Genomic DNA, 15,785 nt, shown 5'->3' with positions numbered 1-15,785 from the left:
CATGCTGGCTTCTGGGAGTTCACACCCAGGGCCAATTCCACCTGGCTCAGTCTGCCATTCCAACCACCTGCCCTTGTACTGCCTGTGCAAAGTTTCTGTCCATACCTACACAACTGGGCCTTTTCTATGGTAGGGCCTTTGTACAGGCTGCCCCTGTACCTGGAATGCCCTTACTCTTTCTTGTCTATCTAACAAACCCAAGCCATTGGTGACCTGCTTGTGAGAGGAGTCTCCCTCCCAGGACTAGTTAAAGCCATGGTGTCCCTTCTGTGCCCTACACCTGTTTGGGTCATTTTGTTTGTACCAGAGAACCATTTAACCATTTAACTTATGTGATAATCTGTGTTTAGCTGTTACTACATTTCTTTGACTCCTGTGAAATGTGTGAAAGTCTTCATATTAAAGGAGAATGGAAGTAATCTCATAGCTAGGAGCCTTTCCTCCTCACTCTTCCCCTCAGAGATGTCACAAAGGTCTGTGGAACTGCAGCTGTCACTGATTATGAACCTACATTTACATTTGCCATTGTTTTCTGTGATAGTGCCCAAACTTTGGTGTCCACATGAAGTCCTGCACAGGCTGTGTACAGATGAACTTCATGGGTAGTCTTAGGCATTAGATGATGTGGTAGGCAGGATGATGGTTTCCCCAAACCGTATATCCCAATCCATGGAACCTGTAATACACAGTTGGCCTTTCATATTTACAGGTTCTGCATCCACAGATTCAACCAACTGTGGATTAATATTCAGGAAAAAATGTTTGGTTGTTACTGGTATGTACTATGTAGTTAGGAATATGATGGTTGTGTCTGTACTGAACAAGTACAGATATTTATCTTGTCATTATCCCCTAAGCAGTACAGTATAACAACTATTTACATAGTATTTATATTATATTAGGTATTATAAATAATCTGGAGATGATTTCAAAGCAAATGAGAGGTTTCCATAGGTTATAGGCAGATACTATACCATTTTATATAAGGGACTTGAGCATAGGCAGACTTTGGAATGGGTGAGGTCCTGGAACCAGTCACCATAGATACTGAGGGACAATGATCTAAAATTTCATGGCATAGGGGAATTAGGTTTCTAATCAGCCTACCTTATGATAGGAAAAATATCCTGAATGTTTGGGTGGGCTCAGTGTAATCACAGGCTCATTAAAGTGGGAGAGGGAGTCAGAAACGGAGGTGTGACAATAGGAGCAAAGCAGGGCAATGTGATTGTTGGTTTTGAAGATGAAGGAAGAATCCACAAACCTAGAAGTGCCAGCAGCCCCCCAAGGCTGAAGAATGCAAGGACATGGATTCTTCCCCAGAGCCTCAAAAGGACTGTAGCCCTGAAAACACTCCAATTTTAGCCCACAGAGATCCATTTTAGATTTCTGAATTATAGAAGTATAATATAATAAATTCATGTTGCAATTTAAGCCAGTAAATTTGTAATGATATTTTTCAGCAGCAATAGGAAATGAATGCAGGGATAATTATACTGCATTTTTACCTGGTGTGGATTTAGATTCTAACCTCTCAGAAGATATCATGTCACTGTATTTGCACATCTCTTCTCTCCTACAGAATGTGAACTTGTTGAGAGCTTGGACTTGCATTGTGTCCCTTTTCCCATAACAGTGCCTGGCTCAGAAAAAGTGCTCAAACCATGTTGACTAACTGATGCTTTGTGATTTTCTTTGTGTCTTCTCTCTGAGGAACGCCAAGGTATTCTCTTGCTTTATTCTAGGTATCCTGGTAGTGCCAACTTCAGGGCTGAGCAGCCATATGTGTTGAGTAGAGATAGAGAAAGAGGGAGAGAGTGGGTTTTGTCTGGAGCCAGAGGCTTTCATATCTGTGCCACAGGGGACACGTTCCACCTCTGCCCTCTTCCTGGTCCACCCTCTTATGGCATGCCCCCTCAGATGAAGAAGATCCAATACTGGCACACGTCTCTTTGATAACATTGTTCTAAAAATTCACAGTATTGGGAAGGCAGAGAAACAAGTTTCAGCAGGGCTTCTGGGCCTTAAGTCATGATTCTGATCTGAAGGAAGTGTCCTTTCTGGTTAAAAGCCTTGTGTTTCACTGGAACCAGAAGATTCAGCTATTCTTTCTGACCCATGTATTTTTCCTGTGCTCCATGCCAGTGGAGATCATCTACTGTTGAGTTTCTCAATGCTGCAGGATGGGCATAACCCCTCACAGAATGTGAAGACTGTGCCTGCATTGTCCAGTTGTCCTTTCAATGACAGCTGACTGCTACCTCATAGAGGTCCTCTGCTCAGCCTGGGCAAGTCTTTGCATGATACGGGTCTATTTCCTAACTTGGCTGTTATCCATAACATCTCTCAGTAAGCCCAGATGCCTCTATGTAGCTTGGGGCCATGTCCACCACAAGTAGGCAGACTTCTACATCTGTATCTAACGCTCCAAGCTCCCACAGAGACTTTCAGTACAAGGCAAAGCCCATATTCTAAACAATCACCACCCTGGTACAAGAGCCCAGATCAATAGAGTGGGAAGTCAAATCCCTCCCCTTTGAATAATGCTGCAGTAACCAACCAAAATGTCCATTTCTTGGTGATTTGTTTAAGAAATTATGCTACATATGTGATGGAATACTACATTGCTGTTTTAGATATATTGTTGAATAAAAGAAGAATGGATTAGTCATGTTATATATGTAAAAAAAGAATATGCAAATTTATATATATTTGTAATTGATATATTCCCTTTGTAATTTATATATTCCCTTTGCTCAGTATTTTTCTTCAAGAAAATTTGATGGAATATACCAGAAGTTGGCAAATGTTTCCTGTGAAGGGCTGGATAGTAAATATTCTAGACTTTGTAGACTAGAGGTCTCTTTTGCCCCTCAGTTCTGCTGTTACTGTGTGAAAGCATCACAGACAATCCAAAAGTGATGAGTGTGACCGTGTGTCAATAAAACATTATTTACAAAAACAGTTGGTGGGTGGAGTTTGTAGTAAACAAAAATGTTGAAGTTTGGAGAGAAAAATATTCAAGAAATAGTTAAGGAGTAACTTGGGATTGTAAGTCATAGTCACTTACCACGCATGTAGAGCTTCCCTCACTGAAATGAACTAAATCACTTCTCACTAGATATTCCAAGGTCCAGGAACATTTGAGTCCTTTCCTGTAGCAGAGCTATCAATTTGATTCCAACAGAAATTGGCTTTGGTGGAGGAAGGTTAGAGCATCAATTAGGAAGTCTTGGGCTGGAAGTAACTCAAGGGAACCTGAATGAGAAGGGACATTTGTTGCAACAATTAGCATCTAGCAAGAAGTCCCAGGGTTGATTCATTCAGTAGTGTATCCCAATCCATGGAACCCATGGGTCCAGGACCTGGGTCTTTTCCCTCTGTGGCTCAACCTCAGCAGTCTCCTCCCAGTCTGTCATTATTGCAAGACAGTTTCTGAAGTTCCAGGGTGGCATGCAGACTTGAAAAGACTCAGCAGAGGAAGAGCCCATCTTTTTCTCTATAGCTTTTCAAAAGAGAAAACCTTTCCCAAAGGCCCTCTTTAAATATTCCTGTATGTCTTCTTGGCCAGGATTGTGCCACATGGCTGTGTTAAACTAACCTTGGGGAAGGAAATGGTATTGCTACAGCTCATTTATTAAAAGCAGGATTTATCAATAAGTTGGGTCAGGGCCTGGTTGCTGTATACAAGAAGAATAGGGGGATGTCTATAGGGAACACCCAGGTGGGTCTGCTAGAGTTGGAAAATAAATGGGGTGACTTGACTCTACACCCTGATACATCTTCTCTCTTGGTGATCCCAGTCTCAGGAAGAACAGCTGGATCCATTTGGACAGTGAATCTCTATAAGAAACACTTTAAGATGAAGAGGGTAGGACCCCTTGAAAAATTTTCTGGTTTTTGGTTTTGACTGAGTGGCTATTCCTTTGTGGCTAAACTCTTGGCATCTTCCTGGTTCTGAATTGGCAAGCAAACTATTGACACCCTCCATTTCTGGATGTATTGGACTCTCATTGTTCCCTACATTACTGGGTTGTCAGCTTTTGTGACCTGGGTTCTTATAAGGCCTCCTGCTCATCTATCTACCTGTGCCTGCTCTCACTCTAGTGATCTACACAGGGTTGTGGAAAGGTATTCTTCAAGGGCATCCTTGCCTTAAGCTATGCTGATGGGGCATGAAGACCAACTCCTTGATGTGGCATTTGAGGGCTTCTGTGATTGGCCTTATCTTCTTTTCCTGCATCCTCCTGTGCTTCAGCCACCTGGCAAATGGGACCACCTCCTGTTCCTTACCTGCTTGATACATTCTGATCTCTGAGCCTTGCTCCTGATAATCTTCTGGCTGGTCACGCTCCCTACTCCCAACCCCACTGCTGGCACTCAGCACTTCCTGGGCATACGAGCCCCTTCTTCAAATGAAATTGACATTGAATTGCAATATGAATAACAAGATGAAAGTGATCTTTTATTAGTAAAATTTTATAAGTTCAAATTCAAAGCATTTGCTCATTATAATCAACCAGTGAGACCAATAATACTTTCCTGAAGAACACAAACTGAACCTGGGTATATTTGACACCTGTAATCTTCTATCAGCCCTAGCATCCAAATCACTTTTCTTTTGTGTTCTATTGTTCAGTGTCAAACAATCCTGCTTCACAAAGAGAGCTAACAAATAGCCAAACTTTTATAAGAGTCCTCCATTGTAATATTAAAGTGAAAAAAGGATTGAAAGAAAAATGCCATTTCAAAGCTGAATCTCTAACACTATCTAACAACAGGAGGGCAGAAGTGTCTAGTTTTGAACTGCAAGTATGAAAGTCAGACAAGAAATGCAAGGGCTTAAAAAAACACTAAAGCAAACCATTGCTTGTCTGAACACACCAAGTGGAGGAGCCAAGAGGCTGGGTCTGGAAAATTAAGAGCTACTGCAGTCCTGGCCAGGTAGCTCAGTTGGTTAGAACATTGTCCCAATATGGCAAGGTTGTGGATTCGATCCCCAGGCAGAGGACATAGAAGTACAAACCAGTGAATGCATAAACAAATGGAACAACAAATCTCTCTCTCTTCCTCAAACCATAAGTAAAAAAAAATTAAAAAGAAAAAGGCTTTATTAAAAAAAGAACTATCTCAAATTATATGTATATTTCTGCCTAGAATTTCAAGAGATTGCACTCAAGCACTGGGTTATTCTGGGCACTATGCTTTGGGAAATGCTGAGTGTAATAATAATAATAATAACATTAATATTAATAATAGCAGCTAATAAATATTTAGTGTTTTAGTGCCTTACAGGCACTCTGCTACCACTTTCTCATTCAACCCTCACCCCAAACTTATAAAGAATTTTTCTTCCCATTCTGTATATCAGGAAAATAAGGCTTTACAAAGGTTATTTTGCCCAAGACAACACAGCTAAGTAGCAGACCTGGGACTAAAGCCGAGATCTGAAACCCAATGCATCCAGAAAAGTGTTCTGACATGCTGGCAACACCTCTCTAATCAAGGGAAATGTGACAGCTTTTATATTCAAATAGGTGGAGCAGGTGCAGGGGTTCCATTAAGAGGAGATCAGTCAAGCAGAGACCTGTGGTGGTTCCCCTCAACATGGATACCACCAGCTAATACATCTGCTGAGAGGAACTACTCTGCCTTTGCAGCAAGAAAAAGAATCCACAGATTAGGACCTTTTTCACTAGGGAGAAGACTTAACTTATTTTAACTGAGATTCCTAGAAACCAAGACCTCAGATTAAGAAATGCTACCATATACTGGCCGCTCAAAATCCCATATGTGTCAGGAATTGCAGAGGGCAATTTGGTACAACTGCAGAGAGACAGACATGGCTTCTACTATGTCTAGCCTACTAGGGAACAAATTACCTTGGGTCTAACTGGATCCCCCTTCGTGGTGGCAGAAGCAGGTTTACAACTGGCTTGTTTCCATGGACATGTCTCTCCAGCCTGGGTTAGCAGCTAGAAACCTGGGGACATGGAGTAGCAGTCACCACAGTCACACAACTATATACCAAGGAAAAGCTGTCTTGATCTAGGAATGTTTCCTTCTAGTAAAGTTCTAGGCAATTTACTAACCACTCTTGCTTTAAACAGAGGCTTGTGTAGGGTAAAAGTCTTGAGAAATTGTTGAGCACCATCTATCAAAGTGCATTCTTTGAAACCACTGTGCTTCCAGAAGTATAGATGGTAAGTAAAACAGGTGGATTTCCCGGATGTTTTTGTATCTTACCCTAAGGTTATATTTATTGATGAGAGAGGGAGAGGAAGAGAGAGAAGAGAGAAGAGAGAAAAGAAGGGAGAGAAGAGGACAGAAGAGAGAGAAGGGAAAGAGGGAGAGAGGCATTGATATTAGAGAGAAACATTGACCAGTTGTTCACATACATACCCCAGTTGGTGATTGAACATACAACCTAGGTATATGCCCCAACCGAGAATTGAACCCATAACCTTTTGGTGTATGGACCATGCTCTAATAGACTGAGCCACCTGGGCAGGGTTCCCAGGTGTAATTCCTAAAATATATTTTGGGAGTGGCTGTTTTCTGATTATGCTCAACTGTGGGCTGAAGAAGGAGTTTCCATTCTTCTTCTTCAACCTTGAGAAAGATATTGCAAAGGCTGGATATAAGAGGGCAGCTGGCCACCAAAGGGGCATGCTTCCTCTCTTATTTACTACAGAACCTGGTCTGTGTCTGGGTTGAGTGGTGAACTTCAATTGTGTTCATCCAGGACTAGCCTGTAAAAGGCCATGTGTGTCTCAGAGCTAGTCAAGGACAGCTTGGGTTAAGTTCAATCCAGGGCCCTCTGTACCAGCCCAAGAGAGGACCATGGCTACAGAACCCTGCATCTCCTTTGCTGACACAGCCCCAGCCGAGGGCAGAATCTCTCTGCTCACTGTGCTTGGGCTTGAGTGGCAGGGGTGTTATGAACTCATATTACACTGCTAGCACTGTTTTGAATAATATTGTTGCATTAGAAGAGTATTCTGCATGAGAATAGATGGTCTTTATAAGACTGAAACCTGAACAGAGCACAAAGTCTTCCTTTACACTACAATTTTGAGATCATGCCCCTGCTCAGAGACTAGGTCCAAAGTCCTTGGTCTTCCAAATGTTGGTCATTTAGCTATAACCTACTTTTCTAGCTTTTATATCAAAGGCATTGGCCCAGGCCAACTGGTCCACCTCTGGCCTTCATTCAGCTATTTCCATGATCTCACTATCATTTGCACACATGGGTCTGCTTTCCTTTCATCCTCTGAAGCCCTAATAGAAGGTCTGCTTCTTGGCGATGATTTTCTTAAGTCCGCAGCAGTATGGAATTCACCCTGTACTCATTCTGTGCCATCACTACATTCTGCCTGGTTGTATCTTGTCCACCCTGAGCAAGTAAAGATCCCTAAGGGTGGGCTCTGCACACTCCCCTTGCAGTGACCAGTCCTTGCTGCTTTGCACATGGGCTACTACACATTCAAAGCACATGTATGGATGCCCAAGATTTCTCTCCATTTCTAATGCCTCCTTTGCAGACACAACAGGAGGTTCTGTAGCAATGCTGACCTCAGTGCTCCTTGCCTTCTTCCACCAAATCTGAAGGTGGGGGGATGAGGTCTCGAGGATTCATCCTGGCAACCAAGCAGACATCATAGCTGTCATGCATGAGGACATCGATAGCTATAACATTCCACTGATTTTCCCATGGGTCCAACTCCAGTATTTTTTTGGAGATAACCTCTTGGCGATCTGGAAAATAGCAAAGAAGAAAGACAAAAATATTATAGGAGTATTAAACTCAGAGGTCATAATCACAGTATTGAATAACTTTCTCTAAAAGACCAAAAACTAACAAAAAAACAAATCAAGTTACTTTAAATGGAAGACATGCTGTTCCTGACATTTAGGAAACTAAGAAAGGCCATGTTACAACTCACATTCAAAATTTACTCAAGACATACCTATTTACAGGGCATACTGTTGTCTGAAGTTGAAAGGATGTTCCAGTGTTAATGATTTATTAATAATGTGGGCAAGAGATGAAACTGTCTAATTTCTACACTGGTAAAAGGAAGCATAGCCAGAGTCATGTGACCTGTGAGAGTTGCTGATATCCCTGAGCTTATGTTTTCTTAAATGAAGACAGAGATGCTAATACACAGCCAGGGTCCTTGCAGGAAACATGGGACACTCTAACTGGATGATTTGAAGAGTTTACAAAGGGACTGTTGGAAAAGTGTGGGCAAGGTTTGGGAAGACCCATAAGGGATGACACAGCAGCCCAGGACTAATAGTAGCAAGGGCCTTTAGCACCTGAAAAGCAGCAGGGGAAGAATGGGTACTGGAACTTGCAGAGGGCAGCTGTCTGGTGAGTGCTGCCTGGCAGAAGCAGACTTTGATAGGGGAGGATGGATGCAGCCATCCTCAGCAACCCTTCAGGGAGAGAGCAGGGAGAATAAATAAACTATCTCTATCCTCCTCTCACTCAACAATTTATGCTCTTGCCTCCAGTTGGCTGAACCTAATCAGAAGCCAGAGAGGAAAGGGGCTGTGAAAGTAATCCATACAAGTTAGGTTTGTAGGACACAGAGCATGAGAGAAGGGACAGGGTGAGTCTGAAGGAGCAAATGAAAAATTTCTAGGCCAGCTATTTCACAATTGTGTTATGATTAGGGGAGATAATGTATGAAAAATTGCCTAGTACTGACATATAAAAGTCAATATTAGAAAATGGCTTATGTGTGCTTGTAAAGGATGTATATTTTGTAATTGTTGGGTGCACTATTCCATAAATGTTAATTAGGTCATATTATTCAACTCTTCTACATATTCACTTATTTTTGTGGGCTAGTTTTGTCAGTTAGTTACTAAGAGAGCTGGGTTAAAACATTCCACTGAGATTATGGATTTGTCTTTTTCTCCTTTTAGTTTTGTCAAGTTTTAGTGTACAATTTTGAGCCTGTTATTAAGTAAATATAAATTTCATCATTTATAAACTTATCAGGGATCCAAGATGGTGGCAGAGTAGGTGGAAGTTACACTCACCTCCTCCCAGTACCAAACTGGAATTATAATTAAATTATAGGACAGTTAACCTAAATAACCAATTAAAGAAGACTAGCTGAATAGAAGTCTCATAACCAAGGATTTACACAAGAAGCTACATTGAGACTTATAGGAAGAGTGGAGAAACAAAAAGGGCTGGCCCCACAAACAAGTGTGGTGTTTGAAAATCCAGAGAGATATCTCAGCTATAAAGGTCCCTTCTCAGCCTACACTAGGCTCTCAAGTCTAGAGCCTGGAAGAGGATACTAGGGCCAGGAAGAGGAGTGAATGTAACATTTGGCTGTGAAAATCAGCAGGGATTCTGTCTACCAGAGAGAGACTGGAGTCTACTGGAAAACCAGGTGCCATATTAAAGGGCCAGCACACGAAGTCTCATTCACAGCCACTTACCCTAGGTTCTAACTGAGGGAGTGTGGCTCAGACTGGAGTGGAATTATGGGAAGAGAGACTGGGTGTATTGTGGCTCTGGAAAGAGAGCTGAGGGGACAGCCACCAGGGCACCTGTGCTAATTCCCTCTCCCATACTGCCAACAGGTACCACATTTCCTGGGTAGCACACTTCCATCTGTAGGCATCAAGCTATGGAAATGTACTAGCCCCACCCTCCTGACACCAACAGCTGGCTGTGGCCACCCCTAGATCCACAGTGCAGACTTTCTAGAAAGGTTATTCAGGACATCCAAGCAGAACTGTGGAGAGACTGAGTTGTATGGCTTCAGGGAGGGGGCCATTTTTTCCTCACATGCCCAACCAGTGCCGCAGTTCTTGTGCAGAGCCCTCCTTTCACACAGCCAAATCTTGGTCTGTTAGAACCTGATGAACTCTGTTGGCCTCATCCTGATGACTCCTTAAGACCCTACCCCACTACAAAGGTTACCAGACACCTGGAAGGTGGTGCCTAGTATTGGTGTATCCTGGAACTTTGGCTGAGTGGCCTCAGACCCAGAAGTGTCTGTATCAGTGTCATGAACACCATGATACTTTGAATCTGTATCAGTCTCATGAACACCACTTGCCACTACCTGGTGACTAACTGAGGACCTACCTCATGCAACTTTTGTACCTCCAGAGGCTCTTTTAGTGATTGAGCCTAACAGGCAGCTGGCAGATTTGGGAAATCTTGGGTCTTTAGTTGACCTTCCCTGGTTCACTGTAGATGGAAGCCAGCCTTAGTGCACAGCTTGGCCTCTCCCATGCACACTCAGGCCCAGTAGAGGCAGCTACAAACTGTGGATTGTTTTGTAGTTCCAAACAAGTATTTCAGGACCCATTAAAGGGAGTGCCTGCCATTAACCTGCACCAGAGATGCTCCCAAGAGGCCCCAGAACCAATACACCTGGTGGCAGGCTTCAGACTACACTAGAGTATAACTCAAGGAGCTCCACAAGCAGCATAACCAAAGGGATATCTCACTAGACACCAGATACTGCCGAGGTGAATTCTGCTTCATGAGGTCAGCCCTGGCGCAGCAGCTCATACACTGTGGTCAGGGGCATCCACATAGTCAAGTAGCCATAGGATTAACCTTAACCACAAATGGACTAACAGCAGTCAAGACTTAAGTACAACAGGAGGGCTCACATAAGCCACACAAGGGACATTCCTGGAGCACCTAGCTCCAGTGATAAGTGAGAATGAACCACTGAACCCCACAGGACATTTATTATATAAGGCCAACCCACCAAGACTGGGAGACAGCAGATCTTCCTAATACACAGAAACAAATACAGAGAGGCAGCCACAATGGTGAGACAAAGAAACACATTTAATATAAAAAACAAGAGAAATTCCCAGAAAACAAACTAAATGAAATCATGCAAGCAATATACCAGATCCAGATCTTCAATACAATGGTTATAGGTATACTCAAGAAACTCAGTGAAAGCTTCAGCAAAGAGACAGCAAGCATAAAAAGGACATAGAAACTATAAAAAGATCCAGTCAGAAATGAAGAACGCCATATCTGAAATAAAGAATACACTAATGGAATCAACAGGAGATTAAATAAAAGCAGGGACCAAATCAGCCATTTAGAAGACAAGGTAGCAGAAAACATGTAATCAGAGCATATATATAAAATGAGGATAGTTTAAGAGACCTCTGGGACAACATGAAGAATAACAACATTTGCATCACAGTGGCACCAGAGGAGAAGAGAGAGAGCAAAGCTTTGAAAACTTATTTGAAAAGTTAATGATGGAAAGCTCTCCTTACTTGGTGAAGGAAAAAGACCAGGAAGTACAGAGAATCTCAAACAAGACAAACCCAAAGAGGCCAACACCAAAACACATCATAACTAAAGGCAAAAGTTAAAGACAATAAAAGCATGTTAAAAACAGCAAGAGAAAGAGTTACCTACAAGTGAACTCCTGTAAGACTGTCAGCTGACATCTCAACAGAAACATTTTAAGCCAGAAGGATTGTCAAAAAATATTCAAAGTGATAAAAAGCAAGGACCTACAACAAAAACTATTCTACCAGGTAAACCTATCATTTAAAATTGAAGGATAAATTTAAAAAATTACTGGAAAGAAAGAGCAAAAGGAGTTCATTACTACCTAACTAGTATTTAAAAAATGTAAAGGGACTTCTTTAAGAAAAGGAGGGACAAAAAAGAAAAAGAACATAGTTATAAAAATGGCTGGCCAAGATGGAGGTGTAGGTAGACTCACTTTGCCTCCCCATGCAACCATAAGAAGGATAACAACCAATCTAAAAATAATCAGAACTGCCAGAAATATTGAACTGTATGGAAGTCCAACAACCAAGGATTTAAAGAAGAAAGTTTAATCCAGATGGATAGGAGGGGCAGAGAGGATGTGGTGTGATGTGGTGAGGCAGTGGCAGGTGGTAGTGGTGGCAAGGCAGCTGTGGTGGCAACCCGCAGAATGGGTAGTCCCACATTAATGTGTGGTGGATAAAAATGTGTGTGTGGCAGGGACAACTGGGGACAGTGATCCCAGCCTCAGGCCTCACTGCACAGCCCAGGGTTCCATTGATTGGAGAATAAAGCTTCAAAACCTCTGGCTGTAAAAACCTGTGGGGGTTGTGTTGGCAGGAGAAACTCTCACTCTCACAGAAGAGTCTCTTGGAGAGGCCCACGAGGTTCTAGAACATATACAAACCCACCCACCTGGGAATCAGCACCTGAAAGGGCAGAGTCCACTTGTGGGAAGTGATGGAAGTGATGAAATGTGGGGTGAGAGCTGAGCAAGAGGCATTGTTCCTTCTCTGACCCCTCCTCCACAGACAGCACCACAACACAGCAAAGAGGGTTGCCCTGATTTGGCAAATACCTAAGTTTCCACTCTTTATAACATAACATATGCCAAGACAAAGAAATGTGCCCCAAATGAAAAAACAGATAAAAACTCCAGAAGAAGAACTAAGTAATGAGATAGCCAACCTATCAGATGCAGAGTTCAAAACACTGATTAATTCAGAAACAAAATGAAGGAAGAAATGAAGGCTATACAAAGTGAAATAGAAGAAAATATACAGGCAAGCAACAGTGAAGGGAAGGAAACAGGCATTTAAACCAATGATTTGGAACAAAAGGAAGAAATAAATATCCAACAGGAACAGGATGGAGAAACAAGAACTCGAAAAAAAAAAAATGAAGAGAGGCTGAGGAACCTCTGGGACAACTTTAAACATTCAAACATCCAAATCATAGGGCTGCCAGAAAGAGAAGACGGAGAGCAAGAAATGAAAAACTTATTTGAACAAATAATGAAGAAAAACTCCCCCAATCTGGTGAAGGAAATAGAGTTCCAGGAAGTCTAAGAAGCTCAGAGAGTCTCAAAGAAATTAAATCCAATAAGAAACACACCAACACACATGGTAAGTCACCCAAGGTTAAATATAAGGAAAGAATCTTAAAAGCATCAAGAGAAAAGGAGACAGATACTTACAGAGGAGTGTCCATAAGACTATCAGCTGATTTCTCAAAAGAAAACTTATAGGCAAGAAGTGGTTGGAAAGTTTTCAAAGTCACGAAAAGCAAGGACCTACATTAAAGAGTACTCTATCCAGCAAAGCTATCATTTAGAATGGAAGGGCAGATAAAGTGCTTCCCAGATAAGATCAAGTTAAAGGAGTTCATCATTGCCAAGCCCTTGTTATATGAAATTTTAAGGGGGCTTATCTAAGAAAAAGAAGGTGATCAAAAATATGAACAGTAAAATGACAACAAACTCATAACTATCAACAACTGAAACTGAAAACAAAAGCAAAAACAAAAACAAACTAAGCAAACAACTAGAACAGGAAGAGAACCACAGAAATGGAGATCACATGGAGCATTATCAGCATGGAGGGGGGGAAAGAAGAATGGGGAAAAGGTACAAGGAATAAGAAGCATAAATGGTAGGTACAAAATAGACAGGAGGAGGTTAAGAATAGCATAGGAAATGGAGAAGCCAAAGACTTTATATGTACAACCCATGGACATGAACTAAGGGGAGGGTGCAGGAGGGCCAGAAGGTGCAGGGAGGAGGTGGATAAAGGTGAGAAGAAAATTGGGACAACTGTAATATTATAATCAATAAAATATACTTTAAAAAGTAGCTCTATCTAATACACAGAAACACAGGAAGGCTGCCAGAATGAAGAGACAGGGAGATAAGGCCCAAATGAAGGGACAGAGCAAAACTCCAGGAAAAAAGCTAAGTGACATAGAGATAGCCAACCTATCAGATCCAGAGTTCAAGGCCCTGGTGATCAGGGTGCTCAGAGAAATGACTGAGTATGGCTGCAAAATAAAAGAAGTCAAGGCTATACAAAGTGAAATGAAAAACACACAGGGATATAATCCCTGCAGTAGAATTGCTGGGCCAAAAGGCAATTCTATTTTTAGTTTTTTGAGTAAATTTCATACAGTTTTCCACAGTGGTTGCGCCAGTCTTCATTCCCACCAATAATGTACTAGGGTTCCCTTTTCTCCACAACCTCACCAGCACTTATTGTTTGTTGATTTGTTTATGATGGCCATTCTGATGGTTGTGAAGTGGTATCTTATTGTGGCTTTAATTTGCATCTCTCTGATGGCGAGTGATGCTGAGCATCCTTTCAGATGTTTTTGAGCCCTCTGTATGTCCTCCTTGGAGAAGTGTCTATTCAGATACTTTGCACATTTTTAACTGGGTTGTTTGTTTTCCTGGAGTGGACTCATGTGAGTTCCTTATATATTTTGGAGATCACATCTTTGTCTGAGGTATCATCGACAAATACATCTTCCTATAAGGTTGGATCTCTTTTCATTTTGCTGAAGTTTTCTTTAGCCCTACATAAGCTTTTTATTTTGATGAGATTCCATTTGTTTCTTCTTTCCTTTAAGTCCCTTGCTCTAGGGGACATATCAGTGAAAATATTGCTGCATGGAACATCTGAAATTTTCTTTTTGCAAAAATTTTATTTTAATTGTTGTTCAAGTACAGTTTTCTGACTTTTACTCCCATCCCAGGCCACCCACCCATCTTTCCCCACCTCCCTCCAATTTCCACCCCCCCCCCCTAGTTTTTGTCCATATGTTCTTCATATTTGTTCCTGTAAACCCTTCCCCTTTTCCCCTGAAATTCCCTCCCCTCTTCCCTCTGGTCACTGTCAGCCTGTCCTCTATTTCAGTGTCTTTGGTTATATTTTGCTTGTTTGTTTGTTTTGTTGTTTAGGTTCCTATTAAAGGTGAGATCATACGGTATTTATCTTTTACCAACTGGCTTATTTTGCTTAGCAAATGCTTTCCAGTTCCATCCATGCTGTCACAAAGGGTAGGAGCTCCTTCTTTCTTTCTGCTGCATAGAATTCCACTGTGTAAATGTACCACAGGTTTTGGATTCATTCATTTACTGATGGGCACCTAGGTTGCTTCCAGCACTTGGTTATTGTAAATTGTGTTGCTATGAACATTGGGGTGCATAGGTTGTTTTGGAATGGTGTTTCATGGTTCTTAGGATATAATCCTAGCAGTGGAATTGCTGGGTCAAAAGGCAGATCCATTTTTAGTTTTCTGAGAAAATTCCATACTGTTTTCCATAGTGGTTGTACCAGTCTGTAGTCCCACCAACAGTGCACTAGGGTTCCCTTTTCTCCACAACCTCTCCAACACTTGCTGTTTGTTGCTTTATTTATGATGGCCATTCTGAACTGGTGTGAAGTGGTATCTCATTGTGGTTTTAATTTGCATCTCTCTGATAGCTAGCAATATTGACCTTTTCATGTGTTTCTGGATCCTCTGTATGTACTCCTTGGAAAAGTATCTGTTCAAGTCCTTTGTCCATTTTTTATTTGGGTTGCTTGTCTTCTTAGAGTGGAATCATGTAAGTTGGTTTGAAGATCAAACCCTTGTCTGAGGTATCATTGGCAAATATGTTTTCCCATATGGTTGGTTCTCTTTTTATTTTAATACTATTTTCTTTAGCTGTGCAGAATCTTTTTATTTTTATGAGATCCCATTTGTTTATTCTTTCCTTTATGTTCCTTGCTCTATGGGACATATCAGTAAAAATGTTGCTGCATTAAATATCTGAGATTTTCCTACCTATGTCCCCCTCTAGGACTTTAATGGTGTCATGACTTATATTTGCCTTTTAAACATCCTGAGTTTATTTTTGTGTATGGTATAAGTTGGTGGTCGAGTTTCATATTTTTCCATGTAGCTGTCCAGATCTCTCAACACCATTTGTTAAAGGGGCTATTTTTACTCCATTTTA

The 15,785-nt window shown here is 41.6% G+C and overlaps 1 protein-coding gene across 1 annotated transcript in view; it reads right to left on the bottom strand.

Annotated features, from left to right (window-relative positions):
• Positions 1-7,567: 7,567 nt before the first annotated feature.
• Positions 7,568-15,785, bottom strand: part of KBTBD12 (kelch repeat and BTB domain containing 12) — a 60,398-nt gene continuing 52,180 nt past the window's right edge. The window contains 1 exon segment of the mRNA XM_028524502.2: positions 7,568-7,758. Coding sequence (XP_028380303.1) covers positions 7,577-7,758 — 182 coding nt within the window. The 3' untranslated portion in view covers positions 7,568-7,576.

Source organism: Phyllostomus discolor, chromosome 9 (assembly GCF_004126475.2).
Source record: "Phyllostomus discolor isolate MPI-MPIP mPhyDis1 chromosome 9, mPhyDis1.pri.v3, whole genome shotgun sequence".
Lineage (NCBI taxonomy): Eukaryota > Metazoa > Chordata > Mammalia > Chiroptera > Phyllostomidae > Phyllostomus > Phyllostomus discolor.
The sequence above is the reverse complement of the archived record's forward strand: the minus strand, read 5'-3'. Positions and strand labels throughout refer to the sequence as shown.